This window comes from Anser anser (genome assembly GCF_964211835.1).
Source record: "Anser anser genome assembly, chromosome: 3".
Taxonomy (NCBI): domain Eukaryota; kingdom Metazoa; phylum Chordata; class Aves; order Anseriformes; family Anatidae; genus Anser; species Anser anser.
Genome location: NC_139722.1, coordinates 73,249,613 through 73,268,273, shown reverse-complemented (window position 1 = coordinate 73,268,273; position 18,661 = coordinate 73,249,613). Strand labels below are relative to the sequence as shown.

The 18,661-nt window shown below is 40.4% G+C and overlaps 1 protein-coding gene across 4 annotated transcripts in view; it reads left to right on the top strand.

Annotated features, from left to right (window-relative positions):
- AGPAT4 (1-acylglycerol-3-phosphate O-acyltransferase 4) overlaps positions 1 to 18,661 on the top strand; it is a 79,915-nt gene that overhangs the window by 51,995 nt on the left and 9,259 nt on the right. For all 4 annotated transcript variants that reach the window (XM_083830271.1, XM_083830270.1, XM_083830273.1 and 1 more), the window contains 5 exons: positions 1,424 to 1,585; positions 3,655 to 3,808; positions 9,394 to 9,496; positions 10,765 to 10,840; positions 16,538 to 16,736. In XM_083830271.1, coding sequence (XP_083686397.1) covers positions 1,424 to 1,585; positions 3,655 to 3,808; positions 9,394 to 9,496; positions 10,765 to 10,840; positions 16,538 to 16,736 — 694 coding nt within the window. The remainder of the gene's footprint in view (positions 1 to 1,423; positions 1,586 to 3,654; positions 3,809 to 9,393; positions 9,497 to 10,764; positions 10,841 to 16,537; positions 16,737 to 18,661) is intronic.

Below are 18,661 nucleotides of genomic sequence, written 5' to 3'. Positions count from 1 at the left end.
TCACTGAAGTTCTCCAAATGGCTGAGAGAGTGCACTTTATTGCAAAGTGGTAAGTTGTTTGACAGTGGTAATTCCTGCATTCTTAGAAATGGAACTGTCTCGTGTCTTTTTCTGCTCTGCTTTTGTATAACAGCCACTTGTGAAGCTATTTATGTGCACTTGCCTTCCACTCTTATGAGCTTTTAGATAGCTTAATTATTTAAGGTATTTTCCTTCTCAAGGAAAGAAAGCAGATGAAAGAAACGAGCTGAGATAAAGAAGTAGGTCAAGTCTCTTTTCCTAGTAACCAAATGAACAACAGCAACCAAAAAATGAAAGGAAATAATTCCTGCTGCTGATAATTTCTATCAGTAAATAATTTCTTCTAGTCAGATGCAATGTCTTGGAACCCATCTGTGGAGCACTGGCATGGAACAGCTTATAATGATATCAGGGATAGAAACTGGACTGTAATCGCTCCATCTATCCTCTAGGAAAATGTCACCATCTTTCAGGAATGCTGAAATGGTTTTTGTGTATACACATGCAGGCATACCATTTTATTCACGAAATAGCAAAGTGAAAGGTAAAACAGCTTGCCAAGGCACAGTGGCTTGGAAGATAGGAAATGAGCAAGTCGATCAGTTCTTGTGCCCAAAGGGACATCAGTCTGAGGTAACTGTGGGACTGAGTTCTGGAGATAGATTTGAGATTTGGAACAAGTTGAATGCTTGAAAAGCCATAGACTTCTTATGGAGAGTCTGGACAAATCAATTCAGCGTCTGTCACACCTGTGAGACAGAAACAGTACTTATTTTATTCTAGAAGGATGCTCTGAACAGAAGCTTACTAGTGTATTTCTGCCCTTCCATAAACAAGTCTGAACAGAAACAAAGTATTTTTATTTCTGCTGGTATTTCTAGCCTTGCTTAAGGTTTCCTCCATTGGTAAAGCATGTGTGAAACAGGTGCATGCATCAATATGCTGTTGTGCAGCAAAGGCTCTGTGAATCTGTTTCTCATTCAGAATGGTTTTCTTGTCATGATGAGGTGTCCTGGCTTTGGGAACAGGCAAGCTTCACTGCACAGGGTCTGGTTAAGAATTTTATTTTATGTGGTTTGAGTCTTTTGCATGGATTCCTCCGCATCTGAAGGAATTTGGCTAGTGTTTTGGGTTTCAGGGTTTGGGCAGGATTGGCATACATACATACATACATGTATATATTTCATACCAAAAGTCTTCTGTCATGCAGATACTGGGATCAGATTTGACTGTTGTGTCATGCAAGGATAACTTCCTTGTTTTGCTTCTGTACTGGTTTTAAAACTGGGACAGGTCAATAAATGAATCAAGATGTAAATGTCTAACTTTGCATGTGTCATGCCCGTACAAAACCCAGTAAGTGGTGTGATTGCGCCTTACTTCCTTTCACTCCGTCTTGCAGAGTTCCAAAGTGCTGGCGAAGAAGGAGCTCTCCTACATGCCTATCATTGGCTGGATGTGGTATTTCCTAGAGATAGTCTTCTGCAAGCGTAAGTGGGAGGAAGATCGGAAAACAGTCATGCAGAAGTTGCTGAATCTCCGGGACTACCCTGAAAACTTTTGGGTGAGTGATGACTAATGAATGTTGTGGGAGGTGTTGTAGTGCTTGGCGGGATGAAGGCGTACGCAATACGTGATAGTCACCAGGTTGCTCCTGAGAACTTTGATTCATGAACCTCCTGGCAGCATCAGGAGAATATTATCTGAGAGTTGAGTTCTGTCTGGAATTTCCAATGTAATTGTCTCTACTGCCTGTTTGCTAACTCTATAGTATGGAGCTCCGTGGATGTTACTTCAAAAATTCCTACACTGCGATCAACTCAATAGTTGAGTTTGCAGGATTTGCAGTCCTCTAAATGTAGGAGCTGTAGAGGGGTAGATGCAGGTGTTCATGGCAGTGTAACGGATCCATGTGATAATACTGTTTGGAGAAACATCAGCTGTTTTCTTCTTGCATTTCCCTGTGATATTGCCATTTCTGTGAAGGTGCTAGTTCAGACATGGCCCAGTAAAAGTGAAAGCTGCAGAGCAGTGTCTGGTCAGAGAAGTGGCCTTGGAGGTCATTGGCTATGTCAGAGAAGTTTGGTGTCACCTTTCAGTAACAAGAAAGTGTTATTTTTTGCACTACTATGATTTTAAAGTGTTGAGTCTGTCCTAGTCTGGGAATGAAAAGCCTTTGAATCTTTAATTTCCTCAGTAATCAGAAGAATCCTAGTTCTGATGGTGAGAGGGAAATTAAGCAGCCTCACAAGGGCCTACAGAAACTGTTTGCTTAAGAGGTGGTTTCCTAGTGTGCGTGCTATATCTCTCCTTCTCTGAAGCAGAACTTTGTTATTGTTGATTTCAGTGAGCCCTAAGCAATCAAAACTAAGCTCTGTTTGGTTACTGCTTAAATGATTTCTAGGTAGGAGGCTGTCAGCAGATGGAGAATTCTTAGTTTCTAATCCCACTTTCTCACAGGGATTTGCCTGTGCTCTGTGACTCGTAAAAAATGCTGAATTCCTTTTCGTGAACATAGGCAGTTCAGTACTAATTGGTAACCACAAATTACCACCATTCTTTATTTACTGCTGTGGAGTATTACTGAGAAGGAGTTCTACATGTATTGAGAGATCCAGATGCAGGTGTACAGCTGGATTTATTCCAGTGTGGTGTTTTAATCTGCACTCATTTGTTGACATAATTTCAAAAGGTACAGCAGTAGTTAGAAAGTGAGAGCATGCTAGCTGGTTTAGGAGGATTTTCTTACCAGTTTCTTTATGTTTCATCTGACTGCTTAACATTATGCACGTGGTACATGAGTAAAAATGCTCTTAGATGGGCTGGATCTGAAGCTGGCTACTTAGACAGTTTTCTTTAGGTTCTCTGTGGGCTAAATTCTTGTTGTGGGTTATTGAGACTTAGCTGATGTTATTTGGTACTGCTCTCTGATGTGATAGTTTGCATTCAGGTCTGGCAGAAAGCAGCTGAGCAAGTGATAAATCTCCAAAGATCTGTGCTCTCCGCTGCCTGCCACTGGCAAAATTGTAATTGTTCATGTCAGAGCAGTTGTGCTGTGTAGCTCATAAGGGACTGAGACCTATTGTTGTCCTGCATCTACTGCCCTACGTTTGTTACCAGCTCAGTCTTTGGCATCAAAGTTAGTGTCTGCTGTTGCTTATGGGCCTCATGTCGTAGTGAAAGCAGATGAGCCAACAAGGCATTTCCTAGAAATGTGTTCAGTTCAGACACTTACAACTTTTAGATACTGGAGCACCTCAGCATCAGTAAGAGATTTGCAACAAGGAGAATGTTTTGTGAGTTTTCTATCATCTCTTTAGAGATAGTGACTCATTTAGAGAAATCAAGTCATTCAGACTTCAGTAGAAGAGCAGGTGTTAAAGCCCAAAGCCTAGACTTCAAACCACAGGATGGCAAGTTGTATGAGTGGGGGCAATTGAGAGTTTTTTGTTTGTTGTTTCTTATTTTTTAATAGTTCCAGGGTAATTAAATTACCAGCATATGTATGTGGCTATACCTGTCCTTGCTAGCGGTGTTCATTTGGGCCATACTGATGGGAATTAGAGAAGACTCTGGTCAGGCATATGTAGAAAACCTGAGCTGTTTTCTAACTGAAATTCTCTCTTGTTTTAGTTCCTGATTCATTGTGAGGGTACAAGGTTCACAGAACAGAAGCACCAGATTAGCATGCAGGTGGCTGAAGCCAAAGGCCTGCCCAAGCTCAAATATCACCTTCTGCCACGAACGAAAGGATTTGCTGTCACCGTGCAGTGTTTGAGAAATGTAGGTAAGGAAAGTCACAAGGAGCAATGCTAAATGGTTATTTCATGTAACTGCTGTCGCTTTGCCTTGCTCTTCTTTTCCCCATAGAGTGTGTCCTAGAAGAAAAGCCCTGGAATCTTTTCTGAGCTTTCTTCTACTGGTCTGTCAAAATTAAAGGTTAGGTTTGACTAGCAAAATTCATGGGCAGCTTGATTAATTTCTTATGTTTGCTTCCTTATCTGTTACTGTATTGGGGGATCCCAAGTTACAGGTTTCCTACCTATTCCCAAATGATAATATTTCTTAGTATATACTGTGTTACTAAGAAATACTATTCCCAGTGAAGCCAATACATCACTTTATTACTTCAGAGAATCTAAGAAAGTGTCTTAAATGTTTAGTTGTGGTAAATATAAGTAACATTTTTTTATCAAAAAATACTCTGCTTTAAATTTCTGTGTAGATGTACTCTAGAGTTTCTTAGTAGCCTTTGCGGAGTAGAGGGCAGTAAACCATTTCTGAAGATATATGTAGGAGAAGTTTATAAGTTAATTACGGAATATGAGTAAACTTTTCCTTGTTAATGTTGTTCTGTACCCTTCACCCTCCTTCTGGTTACCTGAAATAGATTTACCAACTCTAGAGTGCCATCGGTAAGAACATGGCACTCTAGGCCATTCCTTTAAAGTGATCTTCTTTGACTAATAATATCCAGCTAAGTCTTCTGCTCTGTACTTCATGAACAAAGGAAAGACAGTGCTAAGTAGCTATAGTGTTACACTTTGGGGTTTGGTGGATTTATGTGGTGTTAGAAGGCTGATATATAAGAACGACAAAGTAGTGGTTTAGAAGAAAATGTTCTAGCATGACTGAAGTTAATGTCAAAACTCCTTTTTGTCTTTGAAGACATGTTTTCATCTGGCTTATCTGGGGTAGTTGCTGTAAAAAAAGCTTTGCAGTCAGCTGTCTTGCTGTCTGTCATGTCTCTTTTTTGTATCTTCTCACAAGTCAGGTAGATGATATCACTGTTGTAGCTTGTCAGGCATCACTGATTTCCCACCCCCCAAAATGGACAGCATAGCTTGGACCTCTTCTGACATGTGAAGAAGACGGAAGTTATGTGTAGCATCCAGAGCAGCTCCCTGAAGGGCACAGTTTAACCTTCCCTTTTGAGTAAGGGCAAATGTTTTGCTGAGGAGGAGGGGAGATAGACCTGAGGCACTGAGAAGATCTGAGTCAGAACTCGCTGACCTCCAGTGCCCTGAGCTGGGAGTCAGGGACAAGTGATTTTAGTGGTGTTTTTTTCCTTGTCACTACTCAATGTAAAACAAACAAAACATGGTGTGACTGCAGACAGGTAGCTGATTTATGGGAAAGTATTTCAAAAGGAAACAATTTCAGGGATCTCAAGTGCCATTTATAAAGAGGTTTGGGCATTCATGCGATAAACTACAATAGCACTTCTTAGGATCCTAAATGTTTTGTATACTGTCAGGAAACGAAAAAGACTTAGATCCCTAAATTACCTACTTAGGAGAAGTGTTTGTTACTACCTCAAACCAGAGCCAGTCACTTGTTAAACCAAACGGGGTAAGGCTAATAACAAGGTAGTACTTCACTGTGAGGGTTCAAGAAGCAAAAAGTCATAATTTTTCATAGGTAGTTGCTGCTGAAACTGTGTAACTTAAACCCAGCCAAGAGACCTCTGAGGGAAGCAGCTGATGATCCCAGATAAGAATTGCAAGTTCTGTGGGTATGCTGATTCTTAAAGGAATACATCTAATATTTTTTAAAATTGTTCTGATGTTTTTATTGGTGATCATCTCTACCAGTTCCGTAGTAACAGACGCAGTACCCAGGAACGTCATTTCTAGAGGTTGTGTGCTGTCTTAATAAATTGCTGTTAGGTTGTAGTGTAGAATTTGCTACTTGTGCTTCTCATGGAAGCAAATGAAAACATGGATCTGTTTCTAAAACACCTATCCATTACTCCCAGTGCAAATAAATGTCATAAATATTGTAAAAGTTGTATTTAACTGTTATTACTGTTGACTGCTTGTATATCAGACAGTGCCTTTCAGCTGTTTTTATTTAGTTAAGGCGTATATTAAAAAAATATAACTCTTGAAGGATTGCAGATAATTCCAACTTGTCAACTTCTTCCAATTGTGCATGCATGGAAATTGCTGTCCTAGAGGAAACACAGAAGAACAAATTTAGATGTAGAGCTTAGGGATATGGTTTAGTGGAGTACTTAGTGTTAGGCCGGAAGTTGGACTCGATGATCTTGAGGTCTCTTCCAACCTAGAGAAATCTGTGAATCTGTGAAATTCCAGAGTGATGTTTTCATGGAGGTCAATATGACTGTGTATGGGGGGTTGATTGTTTTGTTGTTGTTGTTGTTTTTTCTCATGAGCTGAATTTCAGTCCTGGATTTCTTCAGTGTTTAGTGGAGGTCCTAATCCTACCTGAGCAAGCTACCAATTTTGAGCAGATGGATGATCTTTGGCCAGAGCAATGAAATGTTAAAAGATTGTGCCAGAATGGCTGTCATACTGGCAGTACGGTGAATTCCACCTTCTCTTCCCCATGCATCTCCTGAGTCTTCACTGCAGATCATTGTGTGCTAGTATGAAGCCGTATGTAGGCATACTCAGTGCTTGCAGGTTGATTTGTTGGATGTTTGTGCAGGCATAGTCCACTGTGCCCACAAAATAATGGATGAAATTCAATTCAAGAGGCCAGTTAAAAAATAACAGTAAAAAAACAAACAAAAAAACCCCTCTCTAAATATGTAATTCAAAGACTTCTTAAGCATTAAGTAGAGATTAAGAAAGCAAATTCCAATTTCTTAAGTATGTAGTTCTTTGTCAGAATTCTATGCAGGGAACCAAAAGCAAAGGGTAGAGTTTATTTGTGTGTGTATGTTGTTTGTTTTTTTTGTCAGAAAATAGTGATTTCAATGGAAAAATGTTTCTTTCAATTGTGATCTGTTCTAAGCCTCTGAAAAGACTTCAAAAAAATGAATTATCTTTGTTTTTTAATGAAAAAAGTTGTTTTAAGATACTTTCTCTGAGAAATGTATTATTTCATAATTAGAGCAAAACTTCTGAAGAACTGCCCAAACTAGTCTGAGAATAAGACAGTTGGAAGGTTTTGAAGATACTGTGAAGTTTTTTTTTTTTGACTTGATTTAAAATGTGGAATTTCTGGACTCTTAAGCTTTTGGATGAGAGAATCATGGGCTGTCTAGTTGTAATTAAGCACAAATATGTATGTAATTGTACGTATATGCATAAAAATACCTAAAATATATAGTATGTACAAAATGCGTGTTTAATGAAAAACAATGTCAGTATGTCATGCAGTGTACTAGTGCTGCTTTGGCTGTGGAAGCTTTCTGGTAAATTTTAATCCGGTGCAGTCTTTTCTTTGACACGTCCTCCATTGTTCTTTTCCTGCATTTTCAAAATAGAAAAGCTTAGGTCTTCAGTTACTTTATACCCAAATATAATAGGGGTCTATTTACTCCTGCATACGTTATTATCTTGGATTTGGCACTGCTTTGCCAGCAAAAGATTTCAGTGTGATACAAAAAAGAACTAGACTGAACATCAAACTACAGACCAGTCACAGACTGGAAAGGGATTTGTTTAGCTGGAGTGAAGGAAAACTCTGTGTATGGCCTATGATAAGATGGAACATAAGATGTTCCTGATCAACGCTGCACAACTTTTTCAGAACAAGAGAATCATTTTCTAATGTGTCTGAACAAGAACCCAAGTCATCTCAAAATTCAAATGTAGGTGTCTCCTAGAAGACAAAAGTAACAAGTGCTGGACACATCATACTTTCCTTTATTGTTTTCATGTTGTCATTATTCTTTAATAATTTGAGATTATTCTAAGCTAACAAATTTACCTTGTACAAACCAAATTAAGCTCTTGTCTTCCCTCAATTACATTGGATCAGTAAATTAGAGTGGATTAGTAAAATCCTTATTCACTAAGAAGCTTTAAAGTGGAGGTAGGTAATTTATTCAAAAAAATAAATTCCTATTTTTATTGTACAATGAAGGTAATGTGCTGGAAGCAGATTTTGGCTTATGGTTTGTAGTTTTGAGCTTGAGCTAAAATCCCAACTGTAGTAGAAAAAAATAGACTTAGTAGTGAGGGATACAGTCTGTGTACAGTGACACAGTTTTGGCCTCTATTTTTGGGCTTTCTTTGCAGCACTAAATCTGGGCTGTTCTGTTCTAGGCTATGAATTCTGCTTTGCAGTAACAAACTCTGGGGGGGAATTTCTGCTGGGCTGTATGTTGTGACCAAGCCATATCAATCTCACACTGATAAACTTCAAAAATGAAACCAAATCTGTTCTGTGTAATAGAATGCTTCCTTATGGGGGTCAAAACCTCTCACAATAAAAATTCACTGAAGTGTTCATTATTGCAAAACTCTGGAGCAGAAAATCTGAAATACAGCAAGCTGTGGGTGAAGCGCTTTAGTCAATTTTGTTATTGTTGCTGTTATTGATCTTGGAATTCATACCATGATGCGCAATCAGTTTCAGTGCCGGGAGAATTAATTGCTCTCTGGTAATTTCCTACCGTATCAGAAACAGTCTCTTTACAGGTATGTTAGAATCACAGAATGGTTTGGGTTGTAAGGGACCTTAAACATCATCTAGTTCCAGCGCCCCTGCCATAGACATGTTGGTAGTATGAAGCAATCAAAAAGTTTATTTAGCTCCTGTGTTCAAATAATCTCTTACACTTTTTCTGTAACACTTTTTCTGGTTTAAAACAATGAACACTTTTTCTGTAGAAACTGTTGACACTGTCTAACTAAGAACGACCTTTGTTTGCAAATGCTTTTACTGTTACTGTGCAGTCCTGAACTGACAGTGTTCTCTCTGGGCTGAAAGTTTGGTTGCAGTTTAGTTGTGTGGAACTTGGATGTTGTATTCATGCAGCTGCATGTCTTCGTAACAGTAGCTCATCTCACACAGGTGATGGTCTGTTATTCTGTCTCTGCCTTTGCATTATAGCAAATGCCTCAGCTATCCAGGAACGGGCACGAAGGGGAGGTTGTTTCAAGCCCTGGTTCATAGTTGGGTTAAGCCTTCTGGCTGTAGGATAGGTCTCAGACAAAGTTTACCTGTTCTCAGTCAAACTGTATGTATTGTTTATTGCTTGTGTAAGTGGTTATCTGCTTGCTTATTTAAGCAATCTTCTGCAGGGGGAGTGAGTCCCCACTCAGTTGTCTTGTTCAGTGAGTTGGGAAAGCTAACAGTTTTGGGCTTCTAGAATTTCCTATGGTATATAAACTGTTGATATGTTCCCAGCGTTCGGCATCTGTTGGGGAAGGAGACATGGGTGGCGAGTATTCATCCATTCTACTGCTGTAAGTCCTGAAAGGGTCACTGGATATTTGCCTTCTAATAACCTGCATGTTGAATATACATTGTCATCTTTACCTTGTTGATAGCTCAGACTATGGTGCTATTGCTGATGGCTCCATATGTAAATATGCTTCTTGTTTGAGAGAGAATGATTGATCTTCAATTCTATTACTACTTTAGTCACATAACCTGTTTTTCTTCTTATAGTTTCAGCAGTCTATGATTCTACCCTCAACTTCAGAAATAATGAGAATCCAACATTGCTGGGCGTTCTAAATGGAAAGAAATATCACGCAGATTTATATGTAAGGCAAGTAATCCACGTTTTAATTTCTGGCATACAGGAGGGTGTACTTGCAGTCACACTTGCACAAATAAGGAAATATTTTCGAAGAGGTAATGGACGTAGCAAGTCTCTACCAACCTGGCTTTACAGGACTCTAGATGAAAAACTCATCTGGTTTGAGCAGGGTTTCATGTCAAATTCTGTAACTATAAATACTTGAAGATCTTGTGGAGCTCTACAGATTTTGTTGTTGTTTTTTATTGATTTCTGCATGTCAGCTCAGTCACAACAGTGGAGCCTCTTTTTTAACTCACCTGGCCTCAGTGACCAAACATCTATGAAGTGTTCAGGAGGGTTTCCTTGACTCCTGTCTCTGGCACAGTGATTTGTACCGAGGTGGAAGCCAGGCTCAGGACTCTTCCCGTCTGTTTGGTGTAGATGATATACTTGACTGCCCCTCCCTCCCTACCTAGGGTGGTTTGTATAAAGAAAAAACATTTGCCAGGATTCCGTATCGCTTACGTTTCTATAAAGATGAATGCCCCAATGGCTTCCCACAATCTTAATAAGGATGGGCCAATTCCAAAGAGCTCCATCTCAGGCTAGGTTCTATCAGCAGCACCTGTTCTGCAGGTACTTGAGGTATGTGATGATTTAGGATTGGAGCATCAGAGCCTTAGAAGTGATAACGTAAGTGATTGGGAGTTCGTAACCTCATTATAGCTTTAATTTGCTGCTACAATTGGTTTCTCTTGAAATAGAGTAGGGTGATGTTTTCTTTTTACCTCCCCTTTTCTGTCTGTTTAAAAAAGTATTTTCTTGAGAACTTAAATCAGAAATATTGCCTGAGAAATTCTAGATGTGCTGTGTCCTAGTTAAGAGAATACTTTGTGTTTTTTTTCTCTGATGCCTAGCTGATTAAACACAGCCCTGAGCTCCGTATGTGAGGTAGGAAATCAGTTCTTTCAAAAACTTTCTCTAGAAACAGAAAATTTCAAACCTTTGGCTAGAAAGTGGTTCTAGTGAGCTCAAATAGAATGTGTTACTGTTTCAGAAATCTAAATCTTGAGTTTCAGATGCATGTGAAAACTGAAGGTAGATCTAGAAGCAAACTATACTTTGCTGATCTGGAAGCTGTTACCACAGATTATTAAATAAATAAATAAAAGAGCGGTGGGGGGAGTACAGTGAATCTCCTGTCAGATGGATGATCTGTCTCTGTAATGCAAATGCTGTTCATCAGAGCAGAACTATTTAATATTCTTCAATTTCTCTTTGTTTGCCGTTGGCAGGCGGATTCCTTTAGAGGAAGTTCCAGAAGATGAGCAGGAGTGTTCTAATTGGCTCCACAAACTCTACCAAGAAAAGGTTAGTTTTTTGTCCAGACAGAACTCATGAGCCACTGGTGCTCAGTTATTTATACTCCTCGTAGACCTTTACAGTGTGCGTGTGAAGTGGTTGCGCTTTGGGGTTTTGTGGTTTTTGTTTTTCGGAACAAGTGCTCTGTTTCTCCAGATGCAAAGTGGTCTTGCACTGTCAGTCATGGTTACCTCTATTTTGTACTTAAAGAGCAGCAGGTAAAAAAATGAGGCAAGCCTCAGTGAGAGAATAGTTTTAAACTGTTCCTCAGAAAGTTGCGCAAGTATACAAAATATGCAACTGCCTGGTTGGTAGTAGAACCTTCTTCCCGTTAGAGTCACCTCCTAAATCCAGAATTAATTCTTGGGCTAAATGAGTTATATTTTGATTTAGTGCATTAAAACTTTTGTCCCTTGTTTTAGTCTGTGTCTTTTATCAAGGCAAATATCCAACATTAACAGGACAAGCTGATAAATTACTTTCACATTGTGTGCACAGAGGGCGTGCATTCAAGATTCCTGATTACATAGCACGGGGGCAGAATAAGGACAACTTGTAGATGGAGTGTGCTTGTAGAGGCCTGATGATTTTTTTTTTCAGCTATTTGCATATGCATCCTTCAGATTTTCAGAATCTGTTTCTTGTGGTTTTTGTTTTTATGAAGAGGTAATGGTTGGGGATGTGCTCTTTGAATACACAGAGCACTCCTGTTTCAGTCAGTGGGAGTCATAGGTGTGCAAGGCATGATACAGTGAGATAAGTTATGTTATTTAGATTAGAATACAGCAATGTTTAAGATTTAGAAATGATGGCCTATAGCTATCGTTTCTAAATTAGCCTGTAGCTAAGTTCTGTTTTCCTCTCACTAGTGCAGTGAAATTCTGTTATGTGGTTTGTTGTACTCAACCCAGAACACCACATTAGCATGTCTGTATAGTCTATGCTCTAGTCTTTCTCAGCTTCAAACCAAGACCGCTTCTGGTTTAATTCAGCGCCTCTGATCTTCCTTCTTGTAAGTTGTGCCGCAGACATCTAATGCAGGCACTACGTCTGGCACACTTCTGCAGAACGGCATCGTGGTACCTACATGCCCGTGCTCTCTCCACAGGAAGATAAATGCAAACGGTCCTTTTGGTGAACGCTGCAAAAGTCCATTTCCTGGTACTATGCCTTTATTTCTAACCCTGTTTCGTGTTGCTAAGATAATGTTTAGACATTATCAGGACAAGTACATAAATTAAATGAGTATGTGGTGATTGTTTTCCTGAATCCTTTATTGCATCCTTTGCAGTAATTCACTTAGTTTTCTATTACTCTCTTTTTGGCAAATGCTCAGTTATTTCCCTTGCAAACTGTGTGTGCATCTATCCTGCTTTCTTTTAACAGCTTAGCTTGCTGTTAGTTTCCCATTTAAGTACAGGAGGAAGGCATGTTTGTTCAGTTTTCCTTTCCATTAAAAGCTTTTTGGTATTGTGGGATTTTTTTCCTTTTTCTTTTTTTTCCTTTTTTTTCCCTTTTCCCTTTCTTTTTTCTCCTTTCCTTCTTTTTTTCTACTTTTCTTCTTTCTTCTTCTTCTTTTTTTTTTTTGTTTGTTTGGAGGATGACATGTTGTTCTTTCTTGAGCTGTTTTATGTTATTTCATTGCAGTTGTTCCTGGTTTACACAAGCCCACATCTGTGTAAAATCAGATTGTTTAGGAGAATACAGAGCAGGGATAAGTTGATAAAGAGTTCTGAGATAATGAAAGTTTATGTGCGGAGTAAAAATTCAATTTCTGTTTCACCTTTCTGCCATATTTCTTTTAGATAATTACCTCTTAGGTGGGATGACAAGCAGCATCGCTGTCTGAGTGTTGCTTCTGAAAGTGAATTCTGTTTCTCTTCCAAAAGTGAATTTTGTTTCAGGCTTATGGCTCCAGAGTCAGTAAATATTTATGATGAAAAGTAACAAAGTTATATTGAAAGGGCAGTGCTTCATTGCAGGATATGCACTCATCAGCTGCTTTGTCCATTTTGGTTGTAGCACTCCACTTTCTGTTTCAAAATAGGACAAGGTATGCACGCTACTGAAAAACAGGTTCCCTGTTTTATCTTGCATCATGGTTGCATGTGCTGTTGCTTGTTCTCAGCGATATTCATAATTTTTGCAATACCCTCTCGAGCCTTACAAGGTGGGAGAGAGCATGCAGCATCTCTTGGTTGATTCAGGGCAGTCTGAGCTTTTTCTGTATGCTGCACTGGCTGCCAGCTCTGGGACACCTTCACAGATGAATTGTGCACTCTTTGCAGAGTTGTGTGGCAGACATTGGCCCCATGAACTGCCTCTCCGTATGCAGGTGTGCTCAGAGGCATTCATCAGCTGTGAGACTCCAAGACCTACCAGTAATTGCTGCCCTGTCTTTTTTGCAAGGCCATGGTAATAAAAGGGGTGGGCAGATGCAGGGTTATTCTGCAAGTTGTGAATCAAACGGCTCTAGCTAAATGTGAAAAATGCAGTCTTGAAGGGTCCTGCTCTCCCGAAAGCATGGCAGTGTATGTGACAGCATCTGAGTGTGGGGTTGATTTAATGGTAAGCTCCTTCATCCTCCCCTTTCTTACTCAGCAGGGCTGAATTATGCTCCAGGAGCATAATTTAGTGTATGGGACATGCCATAGATGCTGAGGTCAAGGCTGGAGTGCTGGCCACTCGTGATCATCAGGGACACAAAGTTGTTTGAATGAGTAATGAGATCTGCTGCTAGTGGACATCAAGGGACGTGACCTTTCTAAATTATCTTTAATAGAGGAGTCAGAGTCTTTGAGAAGAGCTTGTGTTGTCTTTTTTTACCCCATTGCCTGGTATCAGTTACATGTTCCTCAATGGGATGCTACTGTCTGCAACCTGGCTTCTTTATGTTCTTACTACTTATCAGCCCATTTCCTGGTTTAGTCCCTGCTGCGAATGTAACGAGGAGGGCCTTTCCAGATGAGCAGTGGCACCCTGCTATTATAAACCAAACATTGTTCTTCTTCCTGTTCCAGGCTTATGTAGGCACCGTGTCCTTGCATTTCTCTTCTTCCTTACCTGGTGTGATTTTTTTCCTTTCAGAGGTGGCCAGCACTGGATCAGTTAATGCCAAGTCCTGACAGAAGCACAACTTGGGCTGCCAGTTGCCTTTTCTTTTTAAACTGCCACTGCTAGAAAGAATCCCCCTTAACGTGGAGCAGACGGAGCATGTTATTGCCCAGTCCAAAAAGATACTGTACAACAGTCACAACTCTGCTAGTCCTTGCTTGTTTGTTTTTGCTTTCCACCTCTTCACAGCCTCAGCTCCTGAAATAGAAGTTCTGCTTGAGAATCTTAATTTCCATTAAAAAGAAAGTGAGTTTCTGATTCTTTTCGCTTATAAGAGAAGGATGGAAAACAGGGCATGAAAGTATATGCCAGAATGCCCCAGGGACTTAGCAAAGGATAACTGAAGAGGGAAAGTGTACAGAACTCCGGTGTTTGGGAACAAAGAATGTATTTTTGGATACTCATTCTTTGTGAGTTTCTTCATGAAAGAGCAGTGGCATCCCTGTGCAGTCAGATCTTCCTGGTGGGAGCAGGAGGGAAGACTCCAGTAGATTCTCACAAGAGGATGGATGTTCCCTGGTTTCCTGCCACTGCATTACTCACCCCTGTGTCTGAAGTAACTCAGATTTGGTGGGGTTGTTAGGGGCAGCATGCTTCCACATCTAAAAATGCTACTTGAGTGGGTGAAACTTACTACAAACAGAAAACAAGCTCTGCATGCGGAGAATGAAAGGAGCTTCTTTTGGGGGAGGTGGTTGAGGGGAATGTTAATGTGCATCATAGGTTTAAATACTGACTTGAGCTGTCTGGGGGTACTATCGGCACCCTCTAAAAGCGTAGATCAACCCACGAATCTCTTCTGTGAGGAACATGTATGCTTCTAAGGGCAAGGAATTGTAATTGAATTGAGGAGCTGTTCCCCATAATGGTGTAAAATGTTTAGCAGAGGTGAAGACAGTGACATCCTTTTGCCCATTATTTATTTATTCCGTCTGTCTCAAACCTCTTGGTGAGATGTGGTCACCGTTTTTTCTGACCCTTATGCTGTGCAGAGCCAGCAAAAGGAAAAATACTATGCTTGTTTTAAGTCTGTCTGTCTTGCTTCTGTAGTAATAGGCCCCCTAATGGTGGTACCAGTAATAGTCAGAAATTCTTAATATTTTTCTGGGTGATGCTGGTATTTAGAAACCTAATTGTATATAGGAGAATTCAATTTACTGATGATTAGTTAGTAGCTAAACCAGTCATAAACCAAAATCCTCAAGGCACTGTAAAGAAAACTTCATACATTGTGTGATTTGCTGAAGATAGCAAATTAATTGGCCATGATGATCCCAGTACAATCTAGTTCACATGAGCAAAACAGTCATAATTTTTCTAATCTCAATAAAGAGAGAGCAATTCTCTAATTACTGTGTAATCTCTTAAAAGTTAAATGCTCCCTTTGAATTAGATAAAATGGTAGCGGCCTGTAATTGCTCAAATTGCCATTAAATAATTAAAGAATTGTCCGTGTTAGCTGGAGTGTAAGTAAATGTAAAATCATAGCATAGTAGAACTAATCTTGTGGTTGATGAGGACAATCTTGGCTTTGCCAGAATTTTTGGAAACCGTCATGAAGCATTCCTTTCTTTGAAGAAAATCAGCCCTTTGTTCTGACTCAACTGAGGTTCCTTTTTATGTCAGTCTAATTCTGACTCCGTTAATTAACCAGTTTTATGTGCTAATCAGATTAATAATCTTTGCTTTGGAACCAGAAGGAGGGCATTTTTCCCCACCAGCTTGACACCTTGGGGTGATCACATTGCTAAAGGCAATACTGTTCATCCATGTAAACTTCGGAGCAAGGTACTGAAGGCTAAGCCTTCTGTGCTTTAAAAACCAAAACGAAAGAAAAACCAAACTTCTTCTCCCCCCGTCTCCCCACAAACCCACAAAGCAAACAAAAAACCGCCCCACCGTCATCCTCTTATTCTACTGAACGCAAGAGCCCTTTGAACAAAAATAGTGGGAGACTCTTTAAACTATTTGTGTGCGCAACTGTCTGTAGAGGGGTTAACCACCCTTTCCTCCACAGGCTGCATGGGAGGGAACAAGGTAAGTAAGACTATGTCTGTGGGACAAAGTGGACAGGAGGGGAGAGGTGTTCTTTGGAGTATATAGCACAAGATGGTGTCTGTTCACCTTTTCTGATAGGGCTGTGGATGCTGTTTTAGAGCAATGCTTGGAGGAAACGTTAGGGAGCAGAGGATCTGTTACTGCAGACATAGCCCAAACGCTTTCCTGGCTTACCAGCACTATTTGTCCAAAGGCTGTGGCTCTTGCAGGAGGTGCAACAGTGATATCTACATTACTGCAAGTGTGCATCCCCTCACCCACTGGGTGAGGTTGTTATGGGTTTGTTATACACTCTAGGCATGCCATTTTTCAGGCTTCTATGTGCAGGAGAAAGAAAGGGTGCACACATCAATGTAAGCTCTTTTTTTCGAGTATGTGCTCATTGACTTCAAAGAACAAGCTTTCCAGCCATTACTCGGTCTTTGATCTTCCCTCAGGGTTACAAGCATGTAGAAGGAGAAACATCAAAGTCAGGAATGGCTAGTTTCATTGGCAGATGGGAATTTAATTGTTGCCCCTCCTTTGTTCTACCAGGATGCATTCCAGGAAGAGTACTACCGAACAGGAACCTACCCGGCAGTCCCTATAGTACCACCCCGACGACCATGGACGCTTTTGAACTGGCTTTTCTGGGCTTTATTGCTGCTATATCCGTTATTCAAGCTGCTCATCAACATGGTCAACAGTGGATCATCACTGACACTGGCTAGTTTTGCATTTGTCATTGTAATGGGTAAGTTTTCTCCGACAGAAAGTTTACTTGAAGGATAATTGTTTGACTTGGCCTATTGAGCCTTACTAAATATAACCTCTGTGACGGAGTATATGATGTATGAACTCAGCTGGGCATCTGATACCCACGTGAGCCCGGAATAGGTTAAGTAGTGGTAGCTGTGAGCTGTCTTGGTTTGTGAAGTGGTTAAGTTATTTAAAAGGAAGAAGGGAAACGAAACAAGGAATTGGCCCAAAGGAGATCTTATCATTCATGAAAGGAGGAACCAGGCCAATTTTGCAGACTAAATCATATTTGTTGTCTGTACTTTTTGGCATATTGACTGCAGGTCAGTTGAACAGGTGTCCATCCAGAATAAGCCATACATTTATAAAGCAGGTATCTTATGTGGCTGCACTGTCTCGTGTACTGATGTCTTCATCACCTTAATGTCTGAGTATATTACAAGTATCCTTTAAGAAAGAAATAAAACTTCACAAAAGTGGACGGATGAGTTATGACACATCTGCAAATGCAACTGGCAATAGCACTTGAGACCAGATAGTCTACCTTTGGAAGAAATATTGGAGTAGTCTGTTTGGTACAGGGCTGTGGAGCCGTGGTCTAATGGGACACTGAAGCTCAGCTGTTGCAACATTTTTTAATTCATCAGCATTCATCCAAATCTTTCAGCATTTTCTTCTTAATTTAGCTTCTCCACTCAGTGGACTGGTTGTTCATATGCCATTCCAAGGTGCCTTATGTCCTGCATGCTCTCTACAGGGAGCCTCAGTGCATAATTCAGGGTTTTGGATTTTAATTTCAAGGTTAGATGCTTTAATGTTTGGTATTGTCACATGTGATGTTTCTAGATTTAGTCCTTATAGTCCAGCATAGTCAAGTGACCACCCCACTCCCCTAAGTCGTCTAGTATCATCTTTCCATTAGCGGTCTTTACATAGCAGACTAAGTCATGTCTGCCTCTTTATCAGGAAGGAAAGAACCTGTAATGAAAACAAAAATGCTACTAAGAATGGACGGCTAAACCTTTTTTGTTTGGTTGGCTTTGTTTTTGTTTTACTCCCCACTTAGCTTTCTTCTGCTTCTGGCCACAAGGCAAGATTAGTGAGCAAGCTGCTGTGAGTCCTGTTTTGAATGCAGTGATAATCCAAAGGACTTGTTCTCAGGTTATTTGTGATGCTGGAGCTAACAGCAAACTACAGCAGCAGTCTGCTGCCAGAATGATTGCCTGAGCTCCCAGCCAGCAAAAGCACAGCTGAGGAACACATTAAGAATGGTGAGATTAACAGTCCACTATGTGATGTGCATTGATGCCCCATACGTATCAGCCACATTTGTGGCATGCTGCAGGTTCCAGTCCTCTGCAGGGATTTGAAAGACCCCTGCGCTTAGCAACAGCTCTGGTTTCTCTCTGAATATGTGGTGTGATCATACCCAAAGTGCTTGTAATTGGCCAGGATTTGCAGTGTGGCAGAAGACACTGTATCGCCTGTAGCAGAGGGTATCATCTGATTAGACGCAGCCAGCCACCTCTTGCTGATGAGCTGGCAAAAAAAAGAAAGGTGATGTCACTTACTAGCAGAGAGCCTCCATGGAGCTGTGGAGGTTAGAGAATGTGTGGGAGGGGAAGGGAAGCTCAGCCTTCAGAAAAAAAAGGCAGATCTGGGTTACCCTGGTCACTTGAAGGTGGATGTGTCATTACTCACGAAAAGGACAACAGTTCCCTTACTATGTTACAGTCTCTATCTTTTTAACTGTACCCCTTTGAAAGCATTGTTATTGCTAGTTGGGAATTCTTGGTCTCATTCTGTGGAAGCATCTAACTTCAGCCCAAGCAGTTACATTGACTTTTGTAGCCAGCAGCTGAGTTTCTGCAGCAGAGCCATTCTCCCCAAACTGTGCTTTTTATCCCGGGGGTCTCTCTG